We start from the raw sequence: 15,766 nt of genomic DNA, 5'->3' as shown, positions 1-15,766 counted from the left end.
GCGTCTCAATAATAATGAGTTTACAGTTATAGAAGCAACTGGAATCTTTAAGAAGCTCCCACAGCTGCGGAAAATGTAGGTCTCAGTTTTTGTTGTTTTCATTCCAAAGCTCTTATGTATTACATATTGTGTGTTCAATCCCAAAGAGGCAACCAGGACAAGGTTAAAGTAGTAGCACTGTTCAAGACATTGTCAGCAGTTAGTGTGTGTAAAGCCCAGATAAAGGCAACATATTTCTCCTGCTGTTCAGTTCTCCTAAGTCAGGGATATGCAATTAGAGCACCTCCAGCTGTTGCAGAACTACAAGTCCCATGAGGCATAGCAAGACTCCGACAGCCACAAGCATGGCACCCAGAGGCCTGCTAATTGCATATCCCTGTCCTAAGTCATTAACACATTAGAATGGAGACTTCTTTCCAATGGAGAACTTTTGTCTTTGTCACCTCACCCCACCCCCACTTCATTAGCAAATTTCCAATATAATAAAGTTACATATACAAGTAGAATGGTTTGATGTCTTAATCATAGCAACTCTGGTCTGCAATTACAATTAGAAGGAGATTTAGGAGGAGATTCCCCCTTCCCATTTTTGCCTTCTTTCCTCCCTTCCTTTCCTTCATCCCTTTTTTCCTTCCTTCCTCCTTTTCATTCCCCCCCCCCTTTGCTTTCTTATGCCGCGCACACACGGTCGGATTTTCTGATGGGAAATGTTCGATGGGAGCTTGTGCGACCGTATGTAGGCTCCATCGGACATTTTCTGTCGGAATTTCCGACAAACAAAATTTGAGATCTGGATCTCAAATTTTCTGACAACAAAATCCATTGTCGTAAATTCCAATCGTGTGTACACAATTCCAACGCACAAATTTCCACGCATGCTCGGAATCAAGCAGAAGAGCAGCACTGGCTATTGAACTTCATTTTTCTCGGCTCGTCGTACGTGTTGTACGTCACCACAGGCTTGGCGATCGGAATTTACGACAAGGTTTGTGTGACCGTGTGTATTCAAGACAAGTTTGAGCAAACATCTGTCAGAAAAAAAACATGGATTTTGTTGTCGGAATGTGCACTCGTGTGTACGTGGCATAACTCTTTCTTTCTTGCATCCTTTTCTCCCTCACTTTCTACCTTTCTTTGTTTGCTCACTTTCTCTCTCCTCTCCTCTTCTCTTCTCCCTCCCTTCATCCCTTTCTTCCTTCTTTCCTTTGCTCCCTCCCTCTCTTCATCCCTTTCTTCCTTCTTTCCTTTGCTCCCTCCCTCTCTTCATCCCTTTCTTCCTTCTTTCCTTTGCTCCCTCCCTCTCTTCATCCCTTTCTTCCTTCTTTCCTTTGCTCCCTCCCTCTCTTCATCCCTTTCTTCCTTCTTTCCTTTGCTCCCTCCCTCTCTTCATCCCTTTCTTCCTTCTTTCCTTTGCTCCCTCCCTCTCTTCATCCCTTTCTTCCTTCTTTCCTTTGCTCCCTCCCTCTCTTCATCCCTTTCTTCCTTCTTTCCTTTGCTCCCTCCCTCTCTTCATCCCTTTCTTCCTTCTTTCCTTTGCTCCCTCCCTCTCTTCATTCCTTTCTTCCTTCTTTCCTTTGCTCCCTCCCTCTCTTCATTCCTTTCTTCCTTCTTTCCTTTGCTCCCTCCCTCTCTTCATCCCTTTCTTCATTCTTTCCTTTGCTCCCTCCCTTTCTTCATCCCTTTTTTCTTCTTTCCTTTGATCCCTCCCTCACTTCATCCCTTTCTTCCTTCTTTCCTTTGCTCCCTCCCTCTATCCTTTCCTTTTTTCATTTGCTCCCTTCATCCCTCCCTTCCTCTTTTTCCTTCCTCTATGTCCCCTCCTTCCTGCTTCTTACTACTTGTACTCCCAGCCTTCCTTCTCTCTTTTAAGACTCTTAACCTAAATTCTATTTACAATATAGTAAATACTATATAATGGAGCTCAGCAGGGAGAAAAGAAAATTGAAAAATTTCAATTAAATTCATCTTCTTTCACACATAAAAAGCATCACACAGGCTTTGGAAGGATAGCTGTCTTTGCAATGTTTAACTTGGCTTTTACCAACAAGGCGCAAGGTTGAAAGATAGATTGTGTTTATTTTCTCCACTTCTAGAAGATGAAAACTGCATGCCTAGTTTCTAGGTCATTACCTAAGCCCAGAAAGCAAGAAAATTCTGAGATTCTCACATATTTCATTTATTTACACTGTACACATTCATCATAATCATTTGTTATGTTGACTTTTTTTGAGCTTTATTTTTTCTTTGATAACTTTTATGTGAAGATAGAGTTGCAGGCAGTCCAGGTCGGTGGGTGCTGTGAGTTAACAAAACAAGATGTTTCAAACACTTACTTTACATGCTTTCAAAGCACAAAGACATTATGAGCGGTTTACAAAAAAAGTGCCCATTCGCATCAGTTCCTCAAACAAGAGGTCCACACTGCTCACAGGTGAGCCAACTCCAACAGTATGATCTCCTCACTGCAGGGTGCTCGCCCAGTCGCAGCTGAATAACATGAGGAGCACTACATGTACAAGCAAGGGAGGCATGGCTTACATGTTTCGTACACAAATTGTGTTTTTATCTTGCAGGGCTTTGATCAAAGCACAATTCATGTGCGAAACATGTAAACCGTGTCTCACTTGCTTGTACGTGTAGCGTCCCTTATGTTCTTCATGGTTTTATGTGAATAAAGGCATTTGGATCTCAGTTTGGTGTACAGCCATCTGGACTTTCCTTTCATCATCACATCAGTTCCTATGAAAGTAGCTTACAGTCTAATGACTTTTTAATAGTTTCACACAAAAATTCTAGGGACAATTTTGACAGTATAAGGTTAAGTAGCATTGTAAGAAAATCTACCCAATCTCAGGAAAAATATGCAAACTTCATGTTTGGATATGAAGGACATCAGCCATGCAAGGCAACATCCAGGCCTTAAATGGAAATTGGGCACATTTGGCTCTTACCAGGAGGTTTGCTGTATCTCAGACCTGAGTAGGTTGTGCATTCAGCTTCATTTTAATAAAATAATATATAAAGCCTTTAGGTGTGGTTCACCAGATCCTTAATACCATAGAGCAGGGATATGCAATTAGCGGACCTCCAGCTGTTGCAAAACTACAAGTCCCATCATGCCTCTGCTCTGGAAGTCATGCTTGTGGCTGTCAGAATCTTGCTATGCCTCAAGGGACTTATAGTTCTGCAACAGCTGGAGGGCCGCTAATTGCATATTCCTTCCATAGAGGTCAGTAGGTAAACACTAAAGTGCTATGGTGGGTTTGTAGAACCTTTCTCACATAAATATGGCCTGGTATGCTGTGCTTGCAAGGGATACTTTTTATTGCCAGTCTCAAACTTGCAGTGACAGTGATGACCAATGTGCTTCCATCATAATGCTTATCTCCAATTTTGTTTTAATGTTCAAAGTATCTTATTGCTTGTACTTGCTCAACTTACATTTTTTTGAACAGCTAGCTGAGCAGTTTTTATATCTCCAGCACTATAGGGTACAAATATCTTACAAAAAGACTAATTTTAGCAGTAACGGCAAGAAGTTATTACTGTGTTTTTATTGTTTCTCCGAAATTATATACACGGGTAATGAACGCTATGCACATCCAACACTTGTGTAGCTCCATGTCTATCTTTGAATTGCTTTTCCAGCAATGGAAGTGAAGGGCTTCTTTACTGTAGATGCAGCAAATGTTCCCTAAATGGTACATTAAGCAGGAGTGCGTGCAGCCATTTAATTTAGTATCCTGTTTCGGGTCAGGCATGTAAGGCACAATAAATTGATGTCAAGGAAACACGCCTCTGTCAATCTTGTAATCCAGGCACTCTTCCATATAGCATAGCCTGGTCTATAGACACCACTACAGTAGAAGTACAGCTTGCTTAAACTACAATTCCAAGCTAGCGCAGTGGTGAGTGTCTATGCTCTCTATCACCACTCTCAACAGCATGTTCACTTGCAGCACATGTGCCTGCAGCATAGCCTGAGTGCTAGCGCCATTCAGTAGTGTTTTTATATATCTTTGAACTTCATTGTTAATGGAATTATAATTAGGTTTAAAATGACCCAGCTGACATGACTGCATTATGTAAGGTAGATGAATAGAAGATCAGCACATAGATTGATCAAGTTCTCATCTAGGAATACACATCATTAATAAACTTTGGTATTGGCATAGTTCTATATAGTACACATCTAAGCAAACACGTAATTTCCCAGACATCACAGATCCCTCAGTTGACCAAGAGGATCAACGTTACGCGTGCTTACATATTCTTTAATATTTAATTTTACATTGTGTTCAAATCATAATCTTCCAAGTGTTTCCACTTTGTCATGATGGCATTGTATTAAGTGTAACTTTTCTATGTTCTTGCATTTTGTATTATTTTTAGAAACCTAAGCAATAACAAGATTACTGATATTGAAGAAGGGGCCTTTGAGGGAGCCAATGGAGTAAATGAGCTCATCCTGACAAGCAACCGAATAGAGAATGTTCACCATAAAATTTTTAAAGGCCTGGATGGACTAAAATCTCTGTACGTATTTTCATATTTAATCCTGGCTTACATTAAAGTAACTAATCAGAACCTGCTGAAGAATGGGTATGGCATATTAATATTTTTTAAGAAGTCCTTTGAAAAATTTCATCTGTTGCAGATAAGGATAAGCAATGTTTTAAATATTATGGAATTATGGAACCAACATCAGCCTCTTCTATGTAGGATTGATTCCACTTGCACTTTGAATTTCAGCATCGTTAATAGAAATCCTTGTGAAGGCCAACATGGGTTTTCTTGTTTACATGTTGATCCTTTTAATTCCGCTTAGGCAACCATTTTTGCAGCTGTGCTCATAGGAACATAAAAATAAAATCTCTATCATCAACCATGATCAGTGATCTGTATTGCTGCAATTTTTACAATAAACTAGGCCAAAAAGCCTACACCCCTCTCCAGGCAGACAGGCATGAACAATCAGAAGCTAGTAGAAACAAAAATAGTCTGTGTGATCATCAAGTTGTTTGTTTCATTATTTTTCTGTATCGAGTAACGTTTAAGAAATGTAAAATGAGGATCTAAAAGTTAAAAATGACTTGCTCCTGCTTAGTGATTCAGAAAGTAATGAAAGCAGTGAGACAGAACAAGAGCCAGGCAAGTAGAATTTTTAGCAGGAGGTTAGCAGTGATGGCACCATGGCGGGTTTATTTTTCCATGTTGCAAACTTTTTCAGATATACTTCTGCACGCAAACTATTTGTTTATGTGAGCTTCATTTTTAGCAGTATAGAAAAGCAGCGCATAATAAAAACTGTTATATGTACTGTACATCCAGTTGGGAAAGCTTTGCAACAAGTGGAGCTAATGCCAGAGCTGGTGTAGTTACACTGCAGGGTGGTGTCTTGAAGATTTATCAGCGACTGTGGTGTAAATGATTGAGTCCAGGCACCTTGGGTATATCCTAGGCAGGATTAATTTTAAATTCTGCTCTATAGATTGTGCATAACACTGTGCATCTAACAAAACTGAACCTTTTTTTATTTCCTCTTTTGCAGGATGCTGAGAAGTAATCACATTAGCTGTGTGAATAATGACAGTTTTACTGGCCTGAGCTCTGTGCGATTACTTTCTCTGTATGACAATCAGATTGTCACAGTTGCCCCTGGAGCATTCGACACGTTGCATTCCCTGTCTACACTGTAAGTAATGTGTTAAAGTACAGAATGTTCATACAGTTGTGTGACCTTCCTCTGAATAACTATCTTCTTATTAATGGAATTATATAGGAAACCCCATCAGCCTTGGTTGAGGGCTCGTGCTGCACTAAGTGGGGGTTTTGCCAAGCCTGTAACTTGTTCACTGTGCATAAAGTACACCTTTAGCCATGCCATTTACCATACTGATGATAAAGATCACTCTAAATAGCTTTCACTGCCTATTTAATTGGGGTGTGTAAAGTGCAATAGCCCATGGTAACCAATCAGATTTGTTTAAATCTTCAATCAATTTGTTATAAAAAAATAACTTTATTGAGCAGGGTTATGGTCAAAGTCCTGTAGCCTCCATAAGTGCCTTGCTATCAACTGCCAATCTGCAGTTGAAGGATGTATATGGATAAACAGAACAATCAGAATAGGACTTGTTAATACAAAACAAGACAATTAATACAAGACAAGACAATTCTCCATCTTGGATCTTATAATATCAGTATGGTTTTAGTAGTGGACAGAAACAACATAGGATATTTGACTCATTATAACTCCAACAAGAGTGAGTTTCCTAGCCTGCTCCCTTCTTGCATGTCATAGTCCTCTCCTTATCTGGGAGTGTCCAATTACTCTCAAGCTCCTCCAAACCTCTTCTCCCTACATAACCTTATTTGTAACTGCCAGGGTGGAGCAAAGGGTGATACTTGAGTGTCAATTCTGAATCTGCTGGGACTACTTACCTCACAGCCAAGATGGTGGCACCCAGCAGCAGTCTCAGGACTTTGGATGTTTACACAAGGGAGGTTTTTAAAGGTAAATAACATGCGTAAAATACACACATACTTTTATGTTGTTGAAACAATTGGTATAGAAACAGGATTCTTTAAGAGCTGAGTGCATTTTTGACAGATCAACAGGTATTTTTCTGCCCTTGCAGGGTCTTTAAAAAAGAAGTATGGCCAAGCTTTTTTTTTTTTGCCATATGTCTTTTGTGGGTCACAGGAGTGTATTTACTTTTGCTCTCTTGTGACCCAGATTCAGAGCTGCTCCAAGCATGGGAAGTATCCCAACAATATTGTTATCGTCAGCCTGGCTTTTGGATTGACAGCTGGCTCCGCCTCTCAGTGTGCAGCCCGTGCCCTCCCCTGCCCCTGCAGTGAGAACTGCAGGGGCAGAGCACAAAGCAGTGGTTGACAATTACTGCTCTGTGCTCTGGGCAGACTGAGAGCTGAGCAATCAGTGGCCATGTGATCGCTCAGTTCTTGGCCTTAGAGCTGAGTTGGGACAGCTGCAACATCACACCGATGCTGCAGCATAGAGGTGAGTAGGAATGTTTTTTTTTTGTTGTTTTTTCAACTCAAACTTATCCTTTTAAACAGTATAAAACATAGAAAAATGTGACTGTACCCCAGAAATGTACCGCATATGTAGGGTTGCCAACCGCCAATAAATTTACTGACAGTTTTTAAAAATCAGTGATTTAGTAAATTTAGGGGATGGTAATTTCATGCTGTGTTGACTTTTTAAGTGTAAATCAAGCAAAATACTTTGTTATAGGTATTGTCAGTGTTTCCATAGCATGTTTATACTGTTCAAATATTCACTGTGTTAGTTTTCAATAAGAGTTCTGTAATTTGTCAGGTTGCCAGTAAAAAAGGTGCTCCGCCAGTAAATGTTCCATGTTTTGTCAGTAAAAAATGCTGCGGGAGGTTGGCAACCCTGTGTATTTGTCTTTTTCCAACATATGTACTTTAATGCACTTTATCCCCTAAATATACCCTGCAATGCAGTGAAAAATGTAGGGATTAGTTGTTACTATTAAAAAGAAAAAAAGTAGGGGTCTGGGATTTTTCAAGTAATAAGAGGCCTTGCAAATAGATAGAAATATGGTAGAGTAAAATGGAATACAGTAGAGAAAGGAAAATAAAGAAAATGAATTGGAAACAAGAAAACAAAGAATTAGGAGTGGAAAAAATAAATGTGAGAATAAGAAAAACACAAAAGGGACGAGATTGAGAAAGCAGTGCAGATACAAGAAAGAAGCTGACAATAGGAAAACATAGAATGAAATGAAACTGAGGTACATATAGAAAAGGTTAAGATCAATGAGACCACTTCCTTAATTTTAAAGTAGACACAAAAATGTTAATAAACATTTAGCAATTTAGATATTTGAATAAAGTTCTGAATAAATGTTAAGTCTGAAGGGGAAGATATACAATGAAGACTATGTACTGTAAGTCCCATTGGTTCTGCAGTAAAAATTATTTAGGAAGTAAAAGTCTGAGGACAGAGTGAGCAATAAAAACCTGGCAAAGTTCTAACCCTTCCCTGGAGTCCCACTTTAAGTTTTTTTGTGGAATTGGTGTGATGAAGAGTACTTGAGGCTGCAAAATACCCTTTTTTGCAGCACGTATTAGGCGACAGGTACACTTAAAGACAGAATGGATTGTCATTATGTTAAATTCCCAGCTATTTCTGTGGGTCACAAGGACCAATAAGACTCTTACTTCTTCATCTATATGAAATGTGACACTATACACCTAGCCGCAAATTTCCGAAAATGAAAGATGGCATGTTTATGAAGGGAAGGAATGTCAGTAGAGAAGGAATGAAGTGCTGAGATGCCAGGGTTACGGGGGATTGCGAGGGAATTCATTTCTGTAACTGGCATGTAATCAAGTCTGCTGTCAGTTTGAATTGGAAAACTGCTCCGTGACGCTGCAGACGAGATGGAAATCTCAAGTAGACAAATTAATGAAATTGCGCTTGTCAGTTAAAATACAATAACAAAAAAGTAATCCGCCTTCATTCCTTCCTCTATCAGGTGGCTGCTTTGTGTGAGAGGTGTGGTTTAGCAGAGAGTCAGATTGGGTACAAACTGAAATAACCTGTTAAATGAGCTGAATAGGGATTCATGACAATCTGAATGCTAGCGCGTGTGAATCACTGAAAGGATATCCAGAGCCTGGCTCTGAGGAACAAAGGTTCACTGCTGGCTTAGCTCAATATATTCCAAAAAGTGACAGTTTATAGATGCGCCAAGATTATTTGTATGAGTTTTTTTTTTTAACTCTGTATACCCTAGATGGCAAGAGATACGTACGGTTTATTACAGACGTATCAGGAGAGTTGATTTACTAAAATAATTGACTGTTCATTACGGAAAGTAGGTGTTCGCTAAGCTTAGCAAATAAGGTAAAGCTGTGCTCACTTCAATCATCCAATCATATACCAGGAAATGCTCTGTTTTTTATTTCCCATTTGCATTATTGGATAAACAAAGCAAACACAACTTTATTTACTGAGCTCATACTTTCTCAGTGAACAGCCTCTGCCCATTTAGTAAATCAACTCTAAGGCCAGCCCTAGACAGTCCGAATTTCAGCCAGTTCAACAGGAACTGGCCGAGATTCGAACCATGTATGGGCAGGCTGAATGTACCAAGTTGATCGATCAACTTGGGTGCAACCAACCTTCCATATTTTGTATGTGATTATCACTAGCGGCTAGTATAGCTGCTAGCAATAATCACTGTCTTCTCCCAGATGCTGACAGCATCCTTAACTCCAAAAACATTCTAGTAGGTTAATTGGCTCCTGTCTAAATTGGCCCTAGTAGGTGTATGTATGCCTGTGAGATAGGGACCTTTGTAGGCTCCGTGAAAGCAGGGACTGATGTGAATGTACAGTATGTAAAAGGGCCGCATTTAATATTGCTACTGTATATAAATACCTTTAATGGTGAATTATATTCAGATACTCCAGCAGAGTCTTGGAGCTGAAAATGGGTGTCTGCTGTGCAAGCAGGAGTGCTTAATGTTAATATATATATATATATATATATATATATATATATATATATATATATATATATATATATATATATATATATATATGAAACAGCATACAATAGGCTTAATTCAGACGCTAAAAGGCAGGACATTTATACCTTTTTTCAACAAGGTGAGTTCTTTTAGTCCAATGGGATATGAAAGTTATAGTCAGATGGCTAAATTAGACCACATATCCTTGTGATAAAGCATAGTGAATTGAGCATTATGAAGTACGGTACATACCATTGCTTCCTGCATTCTGATATGGTAACCGATAATCACGTTATACCTATAATTTTACAGACCATGAAGATGTCATGGTAAAAAAAACATATTTTGTGCATTTACAGATGCCTGGAAGGTTCAAAGTCACCAAAAAAGATACCATAAAATACCTATAATTTTTTCACAACTTTATACTGACATTTATACTATTCTTTATATTAGAGTAAATATTGGTGTTTGCTCTGGGAAATAACTAAGTAAATAAAGTGCTAGTGCAATAAGGGGGTATAGGCAGTAACAAATACCAAGTGAAAATACAAATGATTCCTATAAACAGTGAACATCCATAATCATAGGTGAAATCTTAATCATAAAGATCAATAAAATATACAAATCTGTAAATAAACATTTAAAAAAAACATATAATAAAATATCAAAAGTCTAATGTGCGCTTCTGAATAAAGTGTCTTGAAAGTATGAATAAAATCCAAGAAAATGCTGTGACAATCTGACGATTAAAAATGCAATTCAAACAATACTGTGACAGTCTGACAGTAATTCATAAGTAAGTAATGGATCCCTCCAGCGTGAAAAAACAACAAAAGCCGGTGCCTGGTCTGTCCTCAGTGATGACACCTGTTTGTGTGTAAGCCTCTCACCGTACTGCTGTAAGGTTACAGCATATATGGATCACAAGCAGCGGCCCTCAGAGGATCCCTCTTTGATGTCAGTGACGCTTCCTTTACTAATATACTCGGTGTGAAGAGATGAGAAACAAGGAAGAGAGATGCCAATAGCGTAATCCTGTTTACAAGGGTCAGTTTATTAAAACAAACATGCGGATAGTCTCACTTTTTAGATTTGAAAAACGGCAACAACCCACGAGTGCCAGGTTTGTATGCTTCAGTCAGTCCTGGTTATGCCTATTGCTCCAATCCTGACGCGTATCATCACATCACGTGATTTCACCCCTGATGAAGTCACATCATGTGATGATACGCGTCGGGATTGGAAGTGCACATTGGACTTTTGATATTTTATTTTAATGTTAATTTTAAATGTTTATTTATGGATTTGTATATTTTATTGATCTTTATGATTAAGATTTCACCTATGATTATGGATGTTCACTCTTTATAGGAATCATTTGTATTTTCACGTGGTATTTTAGCACTCAGCAATTTGTTACTGTCTATACCCCCTTATTGCACTAGCACTTTATTCACTTAGTTATTTCACAGCGCAAATACCAATATTTACTCTTTTACCCCTCTGTCTGTCAAGGATCAGCTAACCAGGTGTTTGCTGCAGTGTACCCCTACCTTTGTTGTTGTTTTTTTGACAGCGCGGGAGTTACACATTTATTCTAATCTTTATACTAAATATGCAATAATTTAGAGGTTGGGTGTTAAATGTAGATCATCATTAAGATTTTTAGTAGTTAATAAGTTCAATTTCTTTTTCTACAGCTCTATATAGATAGATATATAGACAAAAAGGAGAGAAAGCTGTAAAAGAAAGAGGACCTTCACTGGTTTGGGCAAACACTGAGGCTGCCTGTAGGCACCTTAAGTTAGATATAAATTTCACTGGTTTCTATAAGTAAGACCATTATTTTCCTTTTTGCTGGCAGCTGAAAATACCAGAGCATTTATATAGCAATATGGAACATTTTGTTTGTCAGTTAGTATATTTTTTAATTTTATAATGTCGGGGAGAACAAAAGGACAGAGAGTTTTATGTTGACAGGGGATTGTGCTGTATTTCTACATCTGGAAAGTATACATACCAGTATATAATAAAATGTTAAAACCTTCATGAATTAAACTAAATGTACCCATCTAAGACATTTTAAAGTTTATGTAATGCAGAGCATTAGTCCAAAAAATGTGTAGTAATGATGATCATCACTATTACCATGAACATTATTGTTATCCTTTTTTTAAAAATAATTATATTTGTCATCAATTGATCCAGTCCAGGCTTATGTAGACAATATAATACAGCTGGTGGCCAAAAAAAAAAGTCTGGACCATTGGAATCTAGCTCTGTGGTATGTACGATTGCTTTAAAAAAAATGCAAGAAACACCAGAAATGTAAAATAGTTGCTTTAAAATAGATGGAACACAATTTATCTATTTTCCCAGATAATCACAAAAATCCCTCTGCAACTTTAACATTAATGTTACTTCAAAAGCCATGTTCAGGATTTTAATATCTACAACTTTCATTAAAATAAAACCTGGTAATACTACCATGAAGGCCCTTGTTCAGGAACTCCCTTAAATAGGGTGAAAACGCTATAATCAACATGCTTAAAGGAGTTGTAAAGGCAGAAGGTTTTTTTTAATCTTAATGCATTTTATGCACCCTAATAATTACTTACTTGAGCCCCATGTCTCTCCAGCAATGTCCACGAATGTCTAACCCGTCCGGGACACTCCTCCTGATTGGCTGAGACACATCAGTGGTGCCATTGGCTCGCGCGGCTGTCAGTCAAAGTCTGTCAGCCAATCAGGGGAGAGAGGGGGTGGGGCTGGGTCGGGGCCAGGGCTCTGTGTCTGAATGGATACATGGAGCTGTGACTCGGCTCCAGTGCCCCCATAGGAAGCTGCTAACTGTGGGGACACTCGATAGGAGGGAGGGGCCAGGAGTACCAAAGAGGGACCCGAGTAGAGGAGGATCCGGGCTGCTCTGTGCAAACCAACTACACAGAGGAGGTAAGTACATGTTTGTTTTTTATTTTTTTTTTAAACAAGACTTTACAATCACTTTAAGGCTTGGTTCACAATGCTGCGACTTGGGATCCGACTTGTGAGACCTCAAGTTGTGTGACGTGATATCCCATGTTAGTTAACGAGTGCTGTCCTAATTAGCACTACTGAAGTCGCTTCTACTTTAGAAAAGGTTCCTGTACTACTTCAAGGTGACTTCTATCTGACTTGTGCTCATAGACTTTAAGGGAAGTTGCCTCTAAGTCGGAGCCTCATCTATATTGATGTGATTTGGAGCCGACATTACAGGAAGATTACCCAGGCATTCCCTGAAGTTGCTTCAAAGTTGCATCAGTCCACACCCAATTCGCACTAAAGTTGCCTGATTTTCAGGTTGCGGCAGTGTGAACCGAGCCTAACTGATGCCTCCACCAGAAACTGAAGCAATGACATGCAAAATAAATGTTATACAGTTGGGCGTTACATCTACTTTAAGTATCAAGTCTTCTTTATTGCATATTTGCTATTGCTTGTGGTCAAAATGTTTATTGTCATTTTCTATTAAAGGAACCTTCTGGGAAACCCATTTAACTGTAACTGTCACCTGGCCTGGCTGGGAAACTGGCTTAGGAAGAAACGTATTGTGACTGGAAATCCAAGATGCCAAAAACCATACTTCCTGAAGGAAATTCCCATACAAGATGTTGCAATACAGGACTTTACCTGTGATGAGGGTAAGAAATCAACTACTATAATATATTATGTTCGATCATATATGGATTACTATAGGATTAACCCTATAATAGAAATAAATAGAAAAATTATGATGGAGGCTTTGGTGAGCAACAAACCTCCCAGTTGTCCTGATTTAGGAAGAACATTTCTATATTTCCAACCTTGGCAATTGGTATGCTTTTTTAGCAAATTATGGCCATCTTGAATCTGATCTGGTCTTGTTACATTAGGCAGTTTGTGTCACAGTTCAAATGTCTTTGGACTACAGTATAAAACAACATTTACAAAGCTGTTTCGAGAGCAGCTCTAAATTAACTGCTTGTACGGTAGAGGAAATGTTTCATATCTGCTGAGGCCAGAAGGTTTATTCCATTTACTTTAATGTGGGTTTTTTATTGTTTTTCTGCTGGCGGAGCAGAGCTGACTGAGGAGGCATTTCAGAGGTTCTCTGGGTGGCACTGCATCCTCTTGTCCGTCATTCTGTACTTAGCACCCTCTGTCCTTTAGATCTAAATTTCTGTATCTGTGGGAGAAAGTTAACATGAATCATTTCTTTATAAATGTTCAGAACTCTGTATAACTAGACTGCAATAGTGAAGTGAATATTTAGATTGAAGAGAGACTTTGATTGAACCCATGACCACAAGATTGTAAGGTTCCATAATTCCAGGTTAGTGCATGATTTTATGCAGCAGAATGGCTTGATGTACTCTGGCAAATCTGTATAAAAACCAAAAGACCTGGACATGTTGGATGTTTCTATAGGGAACATGATGTTATTTGTGTATACAGAGTATGTGTGTATGTAAGTTACTGACTGTCAGGATTGTGGTCACCTGGGTTTCTCACATAAACATGGTGAGGGGCATCAGGGTTTATGACCGAAGTCAAGAAAATAAGCTCGTCTGTTTACATCCATTTTTCGTCCAATCCGTTTTTTTTTAACGAATGAAAAATAGGGCTTTCATCTGTTCAAAAAAAGGGATGTTCACAGAAGAGGATGAAAACAGATGTAAATGGATGATCATCCATTTACATCCATTTTTCCATAGGAATGCATTTATGTCCATTTTTCATCCATCAAAGGATGGATGAAAAACAGACAAACGTTCCGTATGTGTGAAAGTGGCCTTATTCTCTCTGCTGTGGGAGCCAACTGCTGGGTGAAAAAATTGACTGCTGGCAGAATGCTAAAAGAGGTGCTGCTTGTTGATCTTTGCAAACCCATTAGGTAACGCCCTGTTAATGCCCCGTACACACGGTCGGACTTTGTTCGGACATTCTGACAACAAAATCCTAGGATTTTTTCCGACGGATGTTGGCTCAAACTTGTCTTGCATACACACGGTCACACAAAGTTGTCGGAAAATCCGATCGTTCTGAACGCGGTGACGTAAAACACGTACGTCGGGACTATAAACGGGGCAGTGGCCAATAGCTTTCATCTCTTTATTTATCCTGAGCATGCGTGGCACTTTGTCCGTCGGATTTGTGTACACACGATCGGAATTTCCGACAACGGATTTTGTTGTCGGAAAATTTTATAGCCTGCTCTCCAACTTTGTGTGTCGGAAAATCCGATGGAAAATGTGTGATGGAGCCCACACACGGTCGGAATTTCCGACAACAAGGTCCTATCACACATTTTCCGTCGGAAAATCCGACCGTGTGTATGGGGCATTAGTCAGGAACTGACCTAAGTTGGATTAGTGGCTTGGATGAGTAGATTTTTTTTGTTTATTTTATGGTATGGACTTACTATACAAAGCCCTCTTGCACCAAAGCGCTATGTGTTTGCTGTCTTGCTGTCTCATGCATGGTTTAACACCGCCAAAACCAGGTGAAAGTTCCTCCCTTTACAATATGTATCTTGCAGATGACTATCCTGCAAATTCACAAACATATGCACACATCTTGTGTAAAATTACTGCCTATCTTCTCCATCTCCAGCCCCCCATTTGAAAGGCTCAGGACTCTGTTAATGACCAGAGCACAATGAAGTTGCCCTAGACCAGTGATGGCGAACCTTGGCACCCCAGATGTTTTGGAACTACATTTCCCATGATGCTCCACTACGCTGCAGAGTGCATGAGCATCATGGGAAATGTAGTTCCAAAACATCTGGGGTGCCAAGGTTCACCATCACTGCCCTAGACTCTTACTGAATCACAAATAAAAGGAAAACGAAATAGTAATTGGTTTGTATTTTACTTCAAGCATGATTTACTGTTTATCACTGTTTTTTTCTTTGCGAACTTCAGGCAATGATGACAACACTTGCTCACCACTTGCTCGTTGCCCAGCAGAATGTACCTGCTTAGATACAGTGGTTCGCTGCAGTAACAAAGCACTAAAAGCATTGCCTAAGGGTATTCCTAAGGATGTCACAGAGCTGTAAGTAATAACACACATAATATTTTAGTTACTGTGTTTAAAGAATTTCATTCTGTAAAAATGCGGGTGCTATTTTAAAACTAGGAACTGTTACTATCCTTACAATAAAAGAACAGCTAAGATTAAAGTGATATTAAACCTTAATTTTGATTTATATA

The 15,766-nt window shown here is 39.0% G+C and overlaps 1 protein-coding gene across 10 annotated transcripts in view; it reads left to right on the top strand.

The window, feature by feature from the left end:
- SLIT2 (slit guidance ligand 2) overlaps positions 1-15,766 on the top strand; it is a 408,920-nt gene that overhangs the window by 348,709 nt on the left and 44,445 nt on the right. For all 10 annotated transcript variants that reach the window (XM_073609420.1, XM_073609430.1, XM_073609437.1 and 7 more), the window contains 5 exons: positions 1-75; positions 4,393-4,536; positions 5,552-5,695; positions 13,047-13,213; positions 15,476-15,608. In XM_073609420.1, coding sequence (XP_073465521.1) covers positions 1-75; positions 4,393-4,536; positions 5,552-5,695; positions 13,047-13,213; positions 15,476-15,608 — 663 coding nt within the window. The remainder of the gene's footprint in view (positions 76-4,392; positions 4,537-5,551; positions 5,696-13,046; positions 13,214-15,475; positions 15,609-15,766) is intronic.

Source organism: Aquarana catesbeiana, linkage group LG01 (genome assembly GCF_042186555.1).
Source record: "Aquarana catesbeiana isolate 2022-GZ linkage group LG01, ASM4218655v1, whole genome shotgun sequence".
Lineage (NCBI taxonomy): Eukaryota > Metazoa > Chordata > Amphibia > Anura > Ranidae > Aquarana > Aquarana catesbeiana.
The sequence above is the reverse complement of the archived record's forward strand: the minus strand, read 5'-3'. Positions and strand labels throughout refer to the sequence as shown.